This window comes from Carettochelys insculpta, chromosome 5 (assembly GCF_033958435.1).
Source record: "Carettochelys insculpta isolate YL-2023 chromosome 5, ASM3395843v1, whole genome shotgun sequence".
NCBI lineage: Eukaryota > Metazoa > Chordata > Testudines > Carettochelyidae > Carettochelys > Carettochelys insculpta.
Genome location: NC_134141.1, coordinates 13,380,566 through 13,398,943, shown reverse-complemented (window position 1 = coordinate 13,398,943; position 18,378 = coordinate 13,380,566). Strand labels below are relative to the sequence as shown.

Here is an 18,378-nt window from a genome sequence, read left to right as displayed (position 1 = left end):
GCCTTTCGAAAGGGGGATGCTAATGCAACACTTCAGCAGATGCTAATGAGGCACTGCCATAAATATGCAGTGCCTCATTAGCATAATACCTGCTGCAATAATTTGAAAGTGATGCTTTCAAATTGCACACCACCTGTGTAGATGGAGGCCTTTCAAAAGGACCCCTCAGTCTTCAAAAATCCCTTCTTCCTAAAACCAAATAGGAATAAGGGGCTTTCGAAGACGGGGGGAGTCCTTTCAAAAGGCCCCCGGCTATGTGGGCAGTGCACAATTCGAAAGCGTTGCTTTCGAATCGCCGTGGCCTGCATTATGCTAATGAGGTGCTGCATATTCATGGAAGTGCCTCATTAGCATCTGCTCAAGTGTAGCTTTAGCATCCCCCTTTCGAAAGGCAGGGGATAGCGTAGACATAGCCATAATGAGGTATACCAACTTCAAAATAACCGCTATTTCGAAATTATTTTGAAATAGTTGCATCACGTAGATGCTAGCATAGTTCTTTTGAAGTAACAGCTGTTATTTCAAAACAACTATGCTTTGTAGGCATGCCCTAGTATTCCAGTGAAGCCATATGAAATCAGAAGGGACATTAGACTGTATAGTGGCAGGAGTCTGCAACCTGCAGGTCTTTAAGGACTTCTTTGTGATCCCAACACAAAAAAATTGCAAAGTTTAAAAAAAAAAAAAAAAAAAAAGAATAAAAACTTCCTAGATATTTTTGCTAAATGGTGAACATATAAAAAGCCCAAAAAATGAACAATTCATATCTAAACAGAAAATAATATGTGATCTTGAAATGCTGGATAACTCCCCCCTAGCATCCCTCAAAAAGAGAAGGTTTGGGAGTGAAAGTCAAGAACACAATAGTTCAAAAGAGTGAGGAAAATAGAATACATAAAAAGTTTGTGAACGTCCTGAAGTAAACATGTCTCACATTACAAATGATTGCATGTGCACTGTTCTGAAAACAAGGATTACTAAAAGTATGGTTTGACATTTATTAAAGACCATCTCATGTTCACATGCATTGCAGCTCTTGAATTATTGGGTTTTTTTTTGTTTTTTTTTTTTTTAACAGAGTTGGAAAAAATGGTGGTTCTTGCTTTTTTGGTTGCTGACCCCTGGTGTAGGCTATATTGTCATAATAAATCATTTAAGATCAAAATTCAAACAAGGGGTAAGAAGATGACATGGCTAACAATTATAATTGGATATTCAAGGGAAAATCAAGGGAAAGCAGGATTTTTGTGCTGTATAGTAAAGATAAAAGCTAGATTAATGATCAGTGTTCAGTTATTAAATTTTGCAAAGGACTAGTAAACCTCATGCTTCTTAATTTAAACCATTCTATAACCACTAGGGATTAGGATAAGAGCTGGTATGGAGACAGCCGATTACCCCACGTATGCCTACTTCAGATCCAGCCTCTATACTACAGCATCTGAAACTGTTTTCTGAGCTAGCTAGACCTTATCACTTCCTGCGTTTGTGTTCAGAATTCAGACACAACAAACCTTCCAAATACAACAAGACCACAAGCTCCTTTAAGCACCTTCATTTTTCTCCCACCAAATGTAAAGTCTACAAACATAGTAAAAAAGGCAGAGTAATCAACACAGCCAGGAAATTCAGAACCAAAGCAGGTCCTCACATCCCCATACACACATGGATGTTTAAATCAGGAATTTATACTGTAAACCCTCGAGTTCCTGCAACCCCACATAAGAAATTTTCGTGCAAGTTGGGGTGGAGACGGAAACCAGGCTGCAGCCCTGGCTTGCAGAGCTGGTCAGTTTCTTGGGTCCTGCAAGGAGTGGAGAGACAGGAACCAACTGGAAGCCTGGTTCCCAGCTCCCCACTGTTTGTGGACCCGGGAAACGGACCCGCTCATGGCTGGTCAGTTTCCCAGCTCTCTCCAGTACAGGACAGGAGGGAACAAGTTCCCTGCTGGTCAGTTTCCCATGTTCCCCCACAAGTGGCAGGGAGCTGGGAACCAGGCAGCAGCCTGGTTCCTCGCTCCCCTCCACTCCTTGCAGCCAGGAAACTGGGCAGGGCTGGTCAGTTTCCTGGCTGCTTCTCCCTGCCTTCCCCCAGCCATCCGGCTGTCAGCTACAGGCAGCTAGGCAGGCTAAAAGCCTTCTCCCTGCTTTCCCCCAGTCACGTGGCTGCCAGGCTGTTAAAGCAAGTAAGGTGATACTTGAAGCCACGTATTTAGACAGTTTACTGTATAGACCAGCTCTTAATGTGCCTTGCCTGGTATTAATGTCTTGTGGTAATGGTGCCTTTGAGTAACTCTGGAATGAGTTAAAGTTTCTATTATTCAGGTTGGACCTCCCGTGCCCAATACTCTGAGGACCTGACTGGCCTGGAATAAGGGGATTTGCCATACTGGGGAGGGAGGTCCCTGCCACTGGCCCCCAGCCTGCCTCCATCCCTATTGCAGCCCCCTTACCTCCAACCTGAATGCAGGCTGCTGCACCCTCCTGGTGCCCTCTCCAGCTCCAGCCCCACAGCCAGGGGCTCTAACTCCAGACGTGGCTCTGCTGATGAGGTCTCTGCCCTTTCCCCTACCCCCTCACTGCAGCCCCACTGCCACAAGCTCCAGCCCAGGATTCTCTGTCCTGCAACATCCATGGTCCAGCCAGACCACAGAATCCTATTTTTCAGAGGTACAAGCTATAGAAGAACATCAGAATTACTGACACCAGAGTTATGAACTGTGCTAAGAAACACCCACCTCATTTGAAGCCAGAAGTACACAACCAGACAGCAGCAGAGTCCACAAATAACCAAAAAACCTCGGGCTACCAATTAATTAATATGATTAACTCAAACATAATTTATTTCAGTTTTTAATAACACTATTAAAATAGAGTATCAATTGAAATTTGTTAAGTATTTTTGGATTTGTTCTATATTTTCAAATATTAATTTCAATCACAACAAAATAAAAAGGTATTCACTGTATTTTTATTGCAAATATTTGCACTGTAAAAATGAAAGAAAAGAAATATTTATCAATTCACTTCATGCCAAGTACTATCGTGCAATCTTGATCTCAAAAATGCAACCTTCAAATGTTTGTGTTTTTTACAAGCTACATTCAAAAAACAATGTAACATTTTAGAGCCAAAAAGTCTACTCAGTCCTACTTCTTGATCAGCCAATCACCCAAAGAAAAACGTTTGGTTGCATTTATGGGAAATAATGCTGTCCCCATTTTATTTATATAATGTCACCTGAAAGTGAGAACAAGCATCCACATGGCATTTTTGTAGCTGGTGTTGTAAAGTTCTTACTTGCCAGATATGTGAAACATACAAATGCCACTTCATGGTTCAGCTACCATTTCAGAGGACGTGCTTCCATGTACTGATGCTCATTAATTAAATCTCCTTGGGGAAGAAATGTATGTCTGCTGCTCTGTTTTTCCTGCATTCTGCCGTACATGTCTTTGACGATGACCCAGCATACATTCATTTTAAGAACACATTTAGTGCAGATTTGACAGAACATGAAGAAGATACCAAGTGAGAGTTCTAAAGACAGCTACATTAGTCAACCCAAGATTTAAGAATCTGATGCGCCTTCCAAAAATCTGAGAGAGGAGTTGTGAAGCAGGGTGTCAGAAGTTTTAAAAGAACAATCCCCAATATGGTAACTACAGAACCCAAACTACCAAAAAAGAAAAGCTATCCTTCTGCTGATGACATCTGACCCAGATGATAAAAAACAAACATGCTTTGGTCTGCACTGCTTTGCATCATTAACCAGCAGAACCCAACATCAGCATGGACTCATGTCCTGAGGAATGGTGTATGAAGCATGACAGAACATAGCGTACGTGACATGTAAATGTCTTCTGACACTGGCTACAACAGTGCCATGTGAATACCCGTTCTCACTTTTAGATGACATTGTAAAGAAGAAAGCTGTGTCTACACATGCCCCCTCCTTTCACAGAGGATATGTTAATGAAGCACTTGGGAAGACGCTAATGAGTTGCTGACATGAATATGCAGTGTACTATTAGCATAACGGTGGCTGTGTGTGATTCAAAAGTGCCACGTTCGGAATGCAAGCCACCCGTGTAGATGGGGGCCATTCATAGGACCCCCCCCTTACTTTGAAAGCCCCTTCTTCATAAAAATCAAACAGGAAGAAGGGGCTTTGGAAGCCAGTGGGTCCTTTTGAAAGGCCCAAAGCTACACGGGCAGCACGTGTTCCGAAAGCAGCACTTTCGAATTGCACACGGCCGCCATTAAGCTATGAGGTGCTGCATATTCACATCAGTGCCTCATTTGCATCTTCCAAAGTGCCTCATTGACTTGTCCCCTCCGAAATGAGGGGGCAGCAAGTGTAGACACACCTGAAGTGGGCAGCATTATCTCCTGCATATGCAAACTAACTTGTTTCTCTAAGCAATTGTATGAACAAGAAGTCAGACTGAGTGGAACTGTAGGCTCTGAAGTTTGACATTGTTTCATTTCGGAATACAGTTACTTTTGTACATAATTTTACATTTATGAGTTTAACTTCCATGATAAAGGAATTGCACTGCAGTACTTGTAATGGGAGATCTGAAAAATATTTTTTGGTTTTACAGTGCAAATATTCATGATCAAAAATAAAGTGAGCTCCGTACACTGTTTTCTGTTACATTTTATATCAATTTAAAATATTTAATAAATGGTATTCTATAATTCTTTAACAGTCAAATTAATCACCCATTTTTTCAATTGCTTGAAGCCATAAAAACAACCCCTTCCCCCTGAAAAAAAGAATACTGTGTTAAACTACTAAAAATATCACAGGAAAGCAGGATCCTTCTGCTGTATAGTAAAGATAAAAGCTAGATTAATGATCAGAGTCGATGTTCAGTTGTAAACTTCTGCAAGACAAAACAAGTTTTGCTGTTATGAACACTGCTGAGTTATAAGCAATCTCCATTCCTGAAATGTTTGAAACTGAGGGTCTCCTGTACAGTCAAAGCAGTACAGAAAACTGTGAGTGGATGAGCCCTGAATAAATATATTCAGCATGCTGTAGCACCCCCAACTCCCCCCGTTACATTACATATCACTATGTCCCAAACAACACGTATAAGGTGGCACTTATTTCCTTAAAGCCAGTAGGAAGCCAGGCAGCAGCAGCTGATAGAGGTTGTGAGAAGCTTTAAAGTAAAGGAGACAGAGAAGATTAAGGATAACACTGGTTTCCTTTGTCTGTTAAAGTTTATGGAGAGATGCCAGATACCTTGTGCAATTCTTCAGCATTGTCACATTTCTGCACTATCCACATACATTGTAAAAGGCAGGTTACTTTATTTAACTTGTATCTGTCATACCCCAAATCTAAACACTGATTTTTATCATAAAATATTAATGTCCAATATGTTTTTTTCCTCACCAACTACCATTAAATAAATGGAAAGTTCAAGATGCACTGAAAATGAACCTTGGAATAATGAGGGAAAATGTATTCTGTTTTTTGATTTTTAGAAACAATATATATCAGACAGAAACCAGTACAAGGTAAATTACTGGTTGCTCATTCTCCTTATGGGATTTACACTAATTCTGTACTGTATATAGTAATAAGGAGAAACAACACTAAATCACTCATATGTGACAAAGACCAATGAGAAGTAGCTATTACATTGAATTAGCCCTAAGTTAATTTACATTCAGGATGGGAATCACAAGCAATGAATGTAATATATTGGTAGTTTCTTATTAAGAAATATACATAGTTTACAGTTTAGAGATACTGGCAATTAGTTTTAAGGTACAAACTTTAAGTTTGGGGTAGGGATCCATGATTTTACTAAACCAAATTTGAAGGGCCTGTTTTCATGATTCAAAATGTTTCATTTAAGATGTGTGTGAAGCAGTCTGCTTCAGAGTTTCAAACCTGGGACTGCAATACTGTACTTGTACCTGAGAAACAGAAAGGGAAACTTACCAGTTTAATTTTCTTATTCGGTCATTTGGATCCTCCCACCAAACTGTGACAGATAGACAACTCAGAGACTGCCATTCTCCATTTAGCCACAGGTAGTGGCAATAGTTTCCAAACAGCACTCCCCACCACCATGCCTCACCCCTACTACAGAAGGGCCAGACAGGGTAGTACTGCAAGCTCAGGTCTCACTTTTACTGGAAAAACATTGATTGCATGTGTATACAAACACATGCATCTTTCAGACAGCTTGTTCCTGTAATGAAATTCCATGTTATGTTTCCTCACTCAGTGTGTTGTCTCCCTCCTCCCCCAACACTCTCACTACCATACTTGCAGCAGATGACAGTTTCTCTATGAAAGAGAGAATCCCACCGAGATTTCAGTCTGCCTCTAACTATAGCAGACCCTCGATTTACGAGACGGTTCCATTCCCACACACCCTCGCGTAACCCAAATTTCGCATAAGTGGGCGCAACGTGTGAACTGGAGTTTATGCTCAAATTTAATACACTGAATCTTGGTCTTAACAGAGATAGCAATTACCTCACACATTACAAAGACAGCTGCCCTACCTTTGATATTCATAATGATGTCAGGCAGGATGCTCAGTATTTTGCACTCCTCACCCATCCCCTTCAGTAATTTTTTTAGATCTCTGTATTATAAAACTATCAAAGAGAGCGAGAGCAAGAGGGCAGAATAATGGCCTTTTTTTTTTTTTAAATAAAGCAATTGCTATTTCACAAACAATGACAGCAAATGGACTTCAGACTTCCAACACTTACCAGTAAAAAATGAAACAATCTCTACTATTTGAAATGCACGTATATTTCTAAGTCAGCGGTTCTCAAACAGCAGGCAACATGATTGTCATGAAGGAGTTGCAAGCTGTCAGTCCCTGTGCTTGGTGAGCTTTGTTTGGGCTGTCAGTCCCAGCCAGCAGAACTCTTGATATCAGTGCCCAACACCGACAGTCAGCATAAGCACTCCTGGGCTATGTTTACACATACCCTCCCTTTTGGAAGGGCATGTAAATGAAGCAGATCAAAAACTCTAATAAGGCACTGTTATGAAAATTCAGCATCTCATTTGCACAATGACAGCTACCCCGCATGTCAAAAGTGCTGCTTTCAAATCGCAAACTAGACGTGTAGACAGGGTTCCTTCAAAAGGAAACCCCGATTTCAAAAGCACCCTTCTTCCCACAAAAAAAAATGGGAAGGTTGCTTTGAAAATTGGGGTTTCCTTTCAAAGGAACTCCACCTACATAGCTAGTTTGCAACTCAGAAGCAGCACTTTTGATGCTCTGTGTGGCCATCATTATGCAAATGAGACACTGAATATTAATATCAGCACCTCATTAGCATTTTCAACACACTTGACTTACATGCCCCTTCCAAAAGGGGCCTCTGGAAGGACTTCCTTCTGGAAGGCCCCCCAAGGGCCACGCTTCTACATGGCATTTTGGAGTCCGGAAGAACGGTCTTCTGGACTCCAAATCACATGGCGTTATGCTAATGAGGCATGGGGAATTTGCATCTGCACCTCATTAGCATCTTTCACGCCGTGTATTAGCATGTCACTTCCAAAGAAAGTGGCCTGTGTAGAAACGTCCACTATGTTTAACTGGTTAAACTGGATTTTGTATTCCTCCTCAATGTAACTTAAGTCCACTTTGTTTTGAAGTATAGACATGCTCTCAAACATGCTCTGAAAAGCGATACTGTTTTTGTGGCCTCACAGTATTAAATAGTAACTATTTAAAAAGCAATAATTCAATAAAAATGCATTTCAATCTTAAATTAAAAGCAGTGAGAAACAGTAAATTCATTTTAGAGTGCTCTGAATGTAGCATTTAAAGTAGTGTTAGATACAAAACTGTTTTTAATGAAGGGAGGCTGTCACATGCAAAGGCTTGCTGTGTGAAAGGGGTTGTCAATACAAAAGTTTGAGAACTACTGTAAGTAATCAGAGAGCCTACAGTGTGGTTTCTATTCCTTGTTATGTGTCAGTAATGCCAGAAACCCATTTTAATGATGGCAAGGTTTCATTAAGCTGGACGTCCAGCAGCTGTCTTCATTTACATACTCAGACTGTCTTTTTGCAAAACAAAGCAAGCAGTCCTGTAATACCTTGAAGACTAAATTTTGTTTATTAGGTAATGAGCTTTCATGGGAAAAACCCACTTCTTCAGATTCTGGAGCAGACTCTTTAAGGTGCTAGAGGGTTCTGGTCCAGAATGTGAAGAAGTGAGTCTTTCCCATGAAAACTCATTACCTAATAAATAAAATTGTTAGTCTTCAAGGTCCTACAGGACTGCTTGCTTTGTTTTCAGAAGATACAGACTAACATGGTTACCACTCTCAGACTGTCTTTGATCATCTTAGAATGAGATGATACAGTTGAATAATAGCCCAATAGCACTCTGCAGCTTAGTCACAAAGGAAGCAAGATAGGGGACAAAAAAAAAAAATTATGTGCCTACATTGCAATAAAATGTCTGTGGACACCAGGTCTCCAAAGTCAGGTAAATTGTTTTGGACTTGCAGAGCTCAGGCTGCATGGCTGAAAACCCCAGCATAGGCACATAGGCTTGGGTTGAAACCCAGATGCTGAAACCTGGAGATGTGGGAGGGAAGGTCTCGGACCCAAGGCTCCAGCCTAAGCCCAAATATCTACACTAATATTTTTGTTCCACAGCCTCAGCCCAAAGGCAGCTGACCCAAGCTCAGATTTTTTTTCTTTGTGGTGCATATCCTACAAAACTGGAGATATGTGAGAAAAAATGATGCTGCTCCACAGGTATGTATCCTGCTAAACTTAAGTTATACCAAACATAAAGACAAAAAGATATCCCTGGAAAGTACATATTACATTCAGTTCAAAATTTGATTTAGAAGAAGTCTTATTGCTTTATTGGAGCTCTTACAGAATTCATGTTTACTTCAATGGCAGTCTGGTTCAACGTTTGTAGAGAAGGCATTAACACCTTTTTGGCAAAAGTCAACCTAAACCATGCAAACACTAAAATGATTGCAGAATTAAACATGAATCTGTTTTGTGAATTACACATTTTTCTTTTATAAAATAAAAAGAACCATCAGAAAATAGATTTTCTGATTTAAGGTTTTATGTTTTTTGGTTTTTTTTTTAAAAACAAGGTTGAAAGATTCCATGAATATATTTTACACAATGTGAATACAGTATGGCTCTATGAAATTGCAACTTCTAAAAGCTTATACACTTATTCTGAAAAAGTTAAGTTAAACTACCAGCAAAGTTCTGTTTTCTTGGACCTAAAAGTGCATATATTTTACATGTTTCTCAGACACATCCCTCCACCCCCACAGCCTTAACACACACAAATCACACCAGGTGTTTTGTTGTTAGAATTTCATCATTTTAAAACAGTTGACTTTAAAACTTGTTACATCTTTTCTTCTGGAGAGTCAAGCCAATAGGATCTGTCAATAAGTCTCTTTGGCAGTCTTAATATCAAAGGTGGTCTCTCCGAATTCTCTACAAATGTTGCTCTGGAAGAAGGCAACTGACTGGATGATTCAGTTTGTATAGTTTCAGCATTGCTAAGTAGAGTAGTTCCTATGTCAGATGCACTACTGTCACCTGCCACTGCAAGAGCCTGCTCGTTCGATATTTCCTGAAACTGATGATCTACATTTCCAGTGTCATTATCTAAGTCCCCCCTAGTGGTATTAATACTAGAATCCTTGTCCAACAGTCCACTTTCACCAGCTTCTGTGTACTCATCCTTACCATCACTTGTTCCCAGGATAGGGGACGGAGTCTCATTTAACTGTGTTGTGGTTGTCCAAGAGATACTACTATCACACTCAGTGTTTTCTTGTGTTCCAGTTTCCTTATCAGTATCACTGTCAATTGTAATCACAACTGGAGAAGAATGTGATGAATTACCTGTATGATGCCTCCTGTGTTTCTTCTTGTGCTTTTTCTTTTTCTTTTTATGATGTCTGGTTGTATCAGTTGCTCTTCCTTCATAAATAATCTCTACACTCGGACTTCTTGTCTTTTTTTTATTCTTTTTATGCCTAGCCTCAGTGCTTGCTTGGTTGTCTATAATGTCCTCATTTTTGTAGCAACCACTGTATTTTGACAGAGACTTCTGGAGATCACTTCCTTTCCCATCACAAGGGCTTGCTGCATACTCATGTGAATTCTCTAAGTGGCGAGTTTTGTATTTCCTTTTTCCACCAGGCTTTTCACATCGCATTCTATCAGAAGTCGTCCGAGATCTATTACTGGATCGACTCCTTGATCTGCGTCTTTCATAGTAGTAATACCGACTTTCATGGTGACCTCTCTGATTTCGAGTATTTATCCTCTCAGAAAAGGACTGTATTCTATACTCTGGACTAGCTGACTGTCTTGAATAATGAGCTCTTGCCTCAGTTCTCCTCCTGTATGAGGATTCATAGCCATCTCTATCCATGTTTCTACTATAAAAAGTGTAGTCCCACTGGTATCTACTTTGGTAATTATCCCTTGTATAATAATAATCACTCTCTCTACTCCTTGATCTTCGCCTGCCATGGTCATTACTCCGGGATCTTGACCTGCTTACATCTCTGGATATAGTGCTCTCACTACTTAGAGGTAGTGTCTGGCTTTTTCTAGATAAACTTACATCTCGAGGTCTTGACCTCCTTTTGTCTCTTTTGCTTTTATGTCTGCTACTATCTCTGCTTCTTGATGATCCACTTTTAAACCTCTCTTTACTGCTATGATTCCTCCTGGATCTCTGGCTATGACTGTGTCTGTTGCGAGAATGCTGTGAATAGGATTCTGAACTTCTTGATCGCCTCCTGGATAATCCATGGCTGCATGGAGAACACACATGATCCCTTCTTGTGGAGGAACTTTGTAGTGAATCCTTTGCAGATGAATCTTTCATTTTGCTTGTATCTTCCTCATTCTTTTTGGATACCATCTTCTTATGTGAGGGTGAAGCGCTGCTCTTCTGGCTACGTTTACCATCCTTCGATATTGGAGAGCACGGTGATGAGCACCCACTAGCATCACTGACACTAAAGACGTGAAACTGGATAGGCTGTGGTTTCATTGCATCCCCACTTTTCCCATCATCAACTGACTCCTCAGAGTCTGAAGAAAGCTCAACAAGTTCTGGTGTTCTTTCAGCTAATGGCTTAACATACCCGACAATGACACAGTTGTCTGAAGAAGAATCACTTTCACCATCTGGGGCTGTATTACCTTCTAACTGCCCTGGCAGCTTAGTTCCATTTCTACTTGGTTCCTCATCAGAAGTTTCTGAAGTATCCAAAGGAGAAGCCATGGCAACATGAACCTGCTCTGAGCTGGAATATGATGGCCCTGGAGTTTCATCATCCCAAGGTGCCTGATCAACATTAGCTGCGGATGCATTATGATCTGGTTCTTGGGAATCAGTCTCATCTGGAGATATTGTAATAACTGATGATTCCGACTGGCTTCCTTCTTCATATGAAGGAGCAGGACAATCATAATTGGCATGCTGATCATATGCCTCGATATTAAAGGGACATCTGGCAAAGCTGATGAATTCATGTAAAAAGTGGTTAGTACGATGGAGCAAGAAAGGCTTTAAGTCATCAGCAAAGGCCTGACTCTCCAAATCATACCTAGTTACATTACTCATGATGATATGCTGTACAATATTGACTAGAGACCCATGGGCACCAAACAGGACTGTTAGCTCACGCTTCAGCCATGGCACTAATCTGTGAAGACAGGCAGGGTTCCTGCGGAAAAACTCTGCTGAAATGTCTCTGTAACGACCACCATCTTGAATATTTCTGACACGCACACCAGAACGATACAGAGCTCTTCGGAAATTAATTATATCTTCTTCTTGAATTTGCCGCAGAGACCTACCCTCTGCACTAGCTTGTCTCCTTGATGCAAGCCGTCTAATCATCTGACGAATTCCTCCATCTCTTTGTCGTACTGGTTGACCAGATAATCCTTCAAATAATACCCCATTATCTGGAGGTGACAGTGTCCTTCGAGAAGAACTCCTTTGAGCGTGAGCTGACGTATGACGTTCCCTTGTTAATGTAGTACGGTAACGGAATCTCCGCCCATCAGGGCTAGCAAAAGAGCCATTCTGCAAAGGTCTGAGTATATACTCCTTGAAATCATCTTCAGCTCTCACAGTATGGAAGATAGAATGGAAAGGCTGTTTGCAGAGTGGACACACAGCTTTGTTCTTTGACCACTCCTGTACACAGCGAAAGCAGAATCTATGCAAACAACGATCTAGGTAGGCCACATTATCAAATCTGTCCAAGCAGATTGGACATTTAGAGTCTGGAGATGTATCTGCTGGCATTGTCTGATGTAGCTTGCTCGTGCCAGCTTTAGGTGAAAAGCTTCTATCCACTGTAAACTCCTCAGTTGTTGAGGTCACATTCTACAAAAGGAAAATGAGGCAAGTATTAATAAAAATGTTGCTAAATTATTGCTGATTTTAAAAAGTGATATAAAAATGACCCCTCCCCAGCTAAAAAAAAAAAACCTTGACCCATTTTTATGAGAGTTGAAAATAAAGAATGAACAGCATCAAGTACTGCAGACCAGAAGAACGTGACATGCAGCTCCTTAAGTTATGAAATGCCCTCAATGCTCTCTCTTTCCCTAGAAATTTAAGAAATATTAGCAATTAAAGAATGCTCAAACATAAACAGAGCAAAGGAATAATTGGAAAATACATGACACCAGATGCTCATGTTGTATAAACCAGGGGTTCTTCACTGAAGTGGAACTACCCTAATTTACACCATCTGAGAAATTGGTCTACTAGGCAGAGATTTGCCCTAGAGTCTTTATTTTTAAGTGTAGCTCCCCATCTGTTTCTTGAAACATTGTAGATCAATACACAACAGCAGGCTGATTTAGTCAATAGTCTGTTCAGTGGAATGCAAAAATACATATTTTGGCTATTGTCTAAATTTTGATAATCCACAATTCCCAATAACTTAAAAAATGTAAATGTAAAATCATTATTGTCAGAGTTACACCCATTCCTTCTGACTTACTTCTTCTCCAGTTTTCATTTTAATGTGTGCTCTTCCCACCTTGTTAGTGCCCTTTTTTTTAAATTTTATTTTCTCTCTTATTTTCCAAGTTCCTCTGCAAGGTCAGCAGCCAGTGTTACCCTGCAGCCTTCATCATCATCAATAACTGTGGGCTCGGCGCCTGTTGGTGTCTGATGTCTCTCTCACTATTTCCTTCCATCTTTCCCTGTCCTATTCCTGCAACCTTGCCTGCAAAAAACAACTTACAGGCCTCATGCAGTTAAAATCTGACTGACTAATTAGTTAGGTTTCTTTTGCCTAATGTTGATATGGGAAATTGACTGGGATTGAATTATGTCCTACTCGCAGCCAGCATAGTTTTGGTCAAGCACTATTTTGTGGACAATGGTTCACAGGCCAAGTGCATTAGAGATGAAGACAGACAATGCCTTCTGTATTTTGGGCAATTACTTCTAAATTAGTACATTTAATAGGCTCTGACTTACCACCAACTGCATGTACACATAGTAAATTTGTTTGACGTAATATAGAACATAAGAGATTTTGCCTTTAAAAAGACCTGTGCTGGTTTTATGTTGGTGGTAGTGATGGTGTTTTTTTTGTTTTTTTTAAAGTACTAGTTTAAGGGTTGCAGGCTTCCTAGAACCATCTTTGTCAACACTGACATCAACTAGATGACTTCATACAGAAGCTCTAGTAACTCTAACTCTTGATAGTGGTTGATCTTTTCCATACAAGGGAGTATATCATCAGCTATTTCCACAAAAGATCAAGATGTTTACCAAAGTTGTTAGATGTCATAACAGTATTTTTTTTTTGTAATTTTTTAAAAGGTGGTTAATTTTTTAGCATCTGCTCAGGCTGATTAGACTATTAATTGTACTGATACTTTTGGTTTCTATACTACCACCAGTAATTGTAATCTAAGGAAAGTATTATTGATGGAACTAATAGTGCACCTACAAAAATTACATTTTTATAATATTAATATTGAAAAGTCAGGCATTCAAAGGGTAGGAGATACCACAATGAATTCAGCCCTCTTGTACACTTGCATATTGATAGTCTTTTATTACCAATCTTAATTCCTTCATCCCCTCCAACTAACTTCTAAATTCTCATTTGATGTCTGCCTGAACTGCCCTCTCTTACACCAGCTTCCTGTTCCAATCTCCTTACATAGTCAAGTTTCAGTCTACTGCCTACCTGCTTGCCCAGACAGTCCCCATCTACCCCACTGTCCGACAACTCCTTACCTACCTCAGTTGCAACCTTTTCCTAAACAGTGTCAGCCTCCCACTCACAACATCCTCAGGCTCCTTCACCAATCGGCACCTTCTCCCTGCCCAAACTCAGGCCTGGTTCTTCAAACCTGCCACTTTTGAGTCAGGCTGCTCTTCCTCCAAATTACTTAATACAAGCTTGGGCAGCACTGACAGCACAGGAGATTCAGTATTTAATTGCCAAGCTCAAATCTCTACCAAGCACATATAAACAGAGATTTATCAAAGGTTTATAACTTGCCCATTATTGTGCATTTCTCCCTTTCCTACCAGAAACAGCAACATGTCCACCCCTAACATCAGAGCAATGCTCTTGCCAAATTTCAAAGCATGAGGGCACCAGAACACTGCAACAAAATACTACCTTTCTTAATTAATGGGGGCAAAATAAGTCTTCCCTATCTTGTTCTCAGAAACAGCTAGACTATTTTTGATGAAACTATTTTACTTGCTACTTCAGCAGAAATAGTTGATATTTGGCAATGTGATAAGCAAAATACAAAACAGAAAAACCCAACCACTCCCCACAATTATAGATGACTCTACCTGCAATGCCTGTAGTAGACTTGGACAAGAACTCTGTTAACAACTCAACTGATACATGAGCCAACACAAAACTGAAGTTATTTATCCAGACCTATAAAGCCTCAGCAATGCTCAAAGGCAGGGTGGATAAAAATCTACTTAAAAAAATCAAAAGCTGTTTTATTTAAATAGGATTTTTTATTTTTAAAATTGTCAATACTAAATTTCCCATTTAAAAAGTTGCAATGAAATCTCATTACAAACATGTTACACAGACACAGTCTCACAAAAATTAATTAATGGCCCTACTAGCTCTTGCTTTTTCAAAGTTCTGGGCTTACAATTTCTGCTTTTCAGCAAATTTAAAAGTAACATGTGCAAAGAAAGACAAAACTGGATAGGAACGTCTTTGTTTTGTGCTTATGTGGTGGTAGACCTTGGCCAACCATGGCAAAGGAGTTAGTTAAGACAACATTCTAAAGATAGAGACAATACACAGTAAACCCTGCAGATACATGCACTCAAGCTGTGCATATCTCAGGTTAACGCCACTCAGAGGCATTATCACAAGGTAAAATGTTTATTGGGAGAAAATAAGGTGGATATGGCTGAATGGATCAACTGGTTAGCAACTTAAATAAGTCACCCTGTAATGCATTATTCTTCAAGACTCACTATGCCTTTTAGTAAAAGCAGGATTTGACAAGTAAATTCTCAAGCTAATCCTTATGGCTTATTTAATTAGTTAACTAGATTTAGAATCTATCACTCAAATATATAGTACAGAAAGCCGCAGGAAGAAATCTAGAATTGCCACTTGCCATTGTCATTTTCTATTATATAATACAGCAGACCTCAGACTTACACAGAGGTTGCATTCTTGGCAACCCCATGTAAGCTGAATTTTTGTCTAACTGGGGAGCCAGAAAACTGACCAGCCAGCCTGGCCAGCCAGGAAACTGTCTCCTGTGAGCAGCAGAGAGCTGCAAGCCAGGATCCAGCTCCCCATGCACACAGGGGACAAGAAACTAACCAGTGCTGGTCAGTTATCCAGCTCTTGCAAGAGAAGGGGAACCAGGCTGCCAGAACTGGGAAACCTCTTCTGTTAGGGACACCAGCCAACTCTCCATTGCCACCACTGAAAGGAACAGCTGCCTCCCCTCACAGAGCAAGAAACCACTCCCATCAGGAGCATCAACAGTCAAGCTGCCATCCCTCACAGGAGCAACCTCCCCACTCCTGTCAGGGGCAAACAGTCACATTAACCCGAGATGCACTCAACTTGAGTGCATGTATCTTGGGGTTTTACTGTACATGCAACCCCTTATTTTGGGGCATCATGGCCACAAACCATAATGGCAATCAAAACAAAAAAGCAGTCAAGTAGTACTTTAAAGTTTGAAGAAGTGGGCCAGTCCCATGAAAGCTCACCTAATAAATTATTTTTTTAGTCTTTAAAGTGCTACTTGACTGCTTTTTTGTTTTGATAGTGTGTAGACTAGCATGGCTCTCTCTCTGTTATTATTCATAAAGGCAATGTCATTTTATTTTACTTCAACATCATACAGTTTTTCTAAGGAAACCACACTGAATATGTTTTCTTCAAAAACAGGCTTGCCAGTGAGCTCAATGAGGATTACTCCAAAATTAAGCACACTCGAAGTACAGTCAGTCTTAGCTTTACGGTAACTTGATTTCAATCAATCCACCCAGTTTAGAGAAGTAAACTGTAGCCTGTTTGTCAGCAAATACGATTAAAGCATCAAGGTAACAGAACTGTTAATTATAAAGATACCACTGTAAGAGTTAGGTTTTTTACTGTAACCAGACCTTTAATTTAATGTTCTGTGCAACAATTTGTACACAATTTAACTGTTACAAACCTATGCACAAATGTACTATAATAATTAAGAAGTAACACATATTTTCTCTTGAAACTAGACATGCGAAGGATCCAAATGTGTACAAACCTGTGTGTATCATTGTTATATTAAGAACTGCAGTGAGGGCTGTTAATTTTTCAGCTTTTAAATCAATGAGAAATATGACATCTTGGACAAGTTACTTGATAAATTTCGCTGTGGTTTTTTAGGCTCATGTACAGTGGAACTGTTATTTTTAAAACTATTAGTCATGGGCACTCTACTGTTCTCTATAGAAAGCCCACTCAAACACAGCTGGTAACTAAGAAACACTGTACATTATTACAGTTTGAACCTCTCTACTTTGGCATCCTGACTGGTGCCCATGCGGTGCCAAAAATACTGGTGGGCATTCTGACTGGCGCTGAACAAGAGAATTCGCCAAACCACAGGTCAGTATTATTTAGCAGCATTACCAACACTTCCATCACTTACTGGGCTCTTAGAAGACATTCAGGATAAATTCCAGATAAATAGCAGCTCAGAACACCAAGAGCTAAGAGTTGTGGCTACAAACAAACTCTAAGGCACTGTGAGAAACTTGGCATCATCCATAACAAGTGGTCATCCAGCTAACTAAAATTTTGCTGTGTTATGAATGTTGCCAGACAAGAGAGCTCCAAATTGGAGTGGTACAACCTGTGCCAAACTCTCCATACAGCCTTAGTGGGAATAGTTTATCTACTCTGTCACTACTGGCTCAGTCTCTTAACATTAACAGAGACCTGTCACCCTATTTCTACACACAGGTCTGATCATAAATCAGGCAGGACCCATCTTGCCCAGGAGTGCTTGACAAGCCGGCCAAAGTACTCTGCTGGGTCGCCCTAGCTCCTGCTGATCCAAACTCCCACCCCCTTCTCTCTGAACCCCAAAACCTAGCAGGGCCTTGCGTCTCTTAACCCCGCAAGTGCTTTTCTCGGGGGTCGGGGGCTGGAGATAGTGGCACTTCATGGGCTGAATCACAAGGCAGTTGGCACTCACCTATTGCTTCATCACCTGTACCTCGCAGGGAGGTACCACATCTGGCCCCACGAAGGGGGGGGGCATTTCCAGAAAGAACCTAAAACATAGACCCCCGGCCCGGGACAAGGGGCTAGGCACGAAACCGCCCAGTCCTGGCAGGATCCTGACTCCCCAGGGACCCGCTACTACCCCTCGCAATCCCCGACCTCGCAGGCCCGGCCCCAGCGCGAAAAAAAGAAGCGGGGACCTTCCCCCGCCCCCACCCCAGTCCTGAGTCCCGCTGACTCACAGCGGCGCCACTGCCCGGTGCGGACGGTTTGGCCTTCCCGTGGGGCTGCCCCGCGTCCGCCGCTTTGAGTCTCTGGCGGCGGCAGCGGCCGGGGCTGGGGCCCGGGCCCAGGCCCGCGCGCGGCTCTTCCCCCCCGTGACGAGGGCGGCGGCGGCACCCGCGCTCTGTGAGGTAGTTCAGTGGGTCACCCATGGGAGCCGCCCGCCCCACAAGGAGACGGCCGGGCCCCGGGCAAGTCGGAAATCCCGCAAGGGAATCTGGGACCGGAAGAGCCCGAGTCTTCGGAACTCCGCCACTTCCAGCACCTCGGCGCTCAGGGACAGCCACGCCCCCACGCCGGCGTAACGCCGATCACG

General features: G+C 41.3%; 1 protein-coding gene across 2 annotated transcripts; it reads right to left on the bottom strand.

Moving 5' to 3' along the window:
* Window positions 1–8,599: 8,599 nt before the first annotated feature.
* TOPORS (TOP1 binding arginine/serine rich protein, E3 ubiquitin ligase) lies at window positions 8,600–18,326 on the bottom strand. 2 transcript variants are annotated; one of them, XM_074994047.1, is made up of 2 exons: window positions 18,023–18,326; window positions 8,600–12,412 (listed from the first exon to the last, which is right to left on the bottom strand). In XM_074994047.1, exons 1-2 carry the CDS (start codon window positions 18,212–18,214, stop codon window positions 9,392–9,394), a joined length of 3,213 nt encoding a protein of 1,070 aa, XP_074850148.1. In that variant the 5' UTR covers window positions 18,215–18,326; the 3' UTR covers window positions 8,600–9,391. The 2 variants fall into 2 exon arrangements, with proteins under 2 accessions (XP_074850148.1, XP_074850149.1); XM_074994048.1 differs by lacking the exon at window positions 18,023–18,326 and adding an exon at window positions 17,752–17,978 and having other exon boundaries at window positions 8,603–12,412.
* Between the last annotated feature and the right edge of the window lie 52 nt (window positions 18,327–18,378).

Coding starts and splice junctions, on each gene's coding strand:
- TOPORS (XM_074994047.1), bottom strand. CDS start 18,214: ATGGGTGACCCACTGAACTACCTCACAGAGCGCGGGTGCCGCCGCCGC. Junction 12,413..18,022: donor CACCGGGCAGTGGCGCCGCT/GTGAGTCAGCGG, acceptor TTCCTTTTGTAG/AATGTGACCTCAACAACTGA.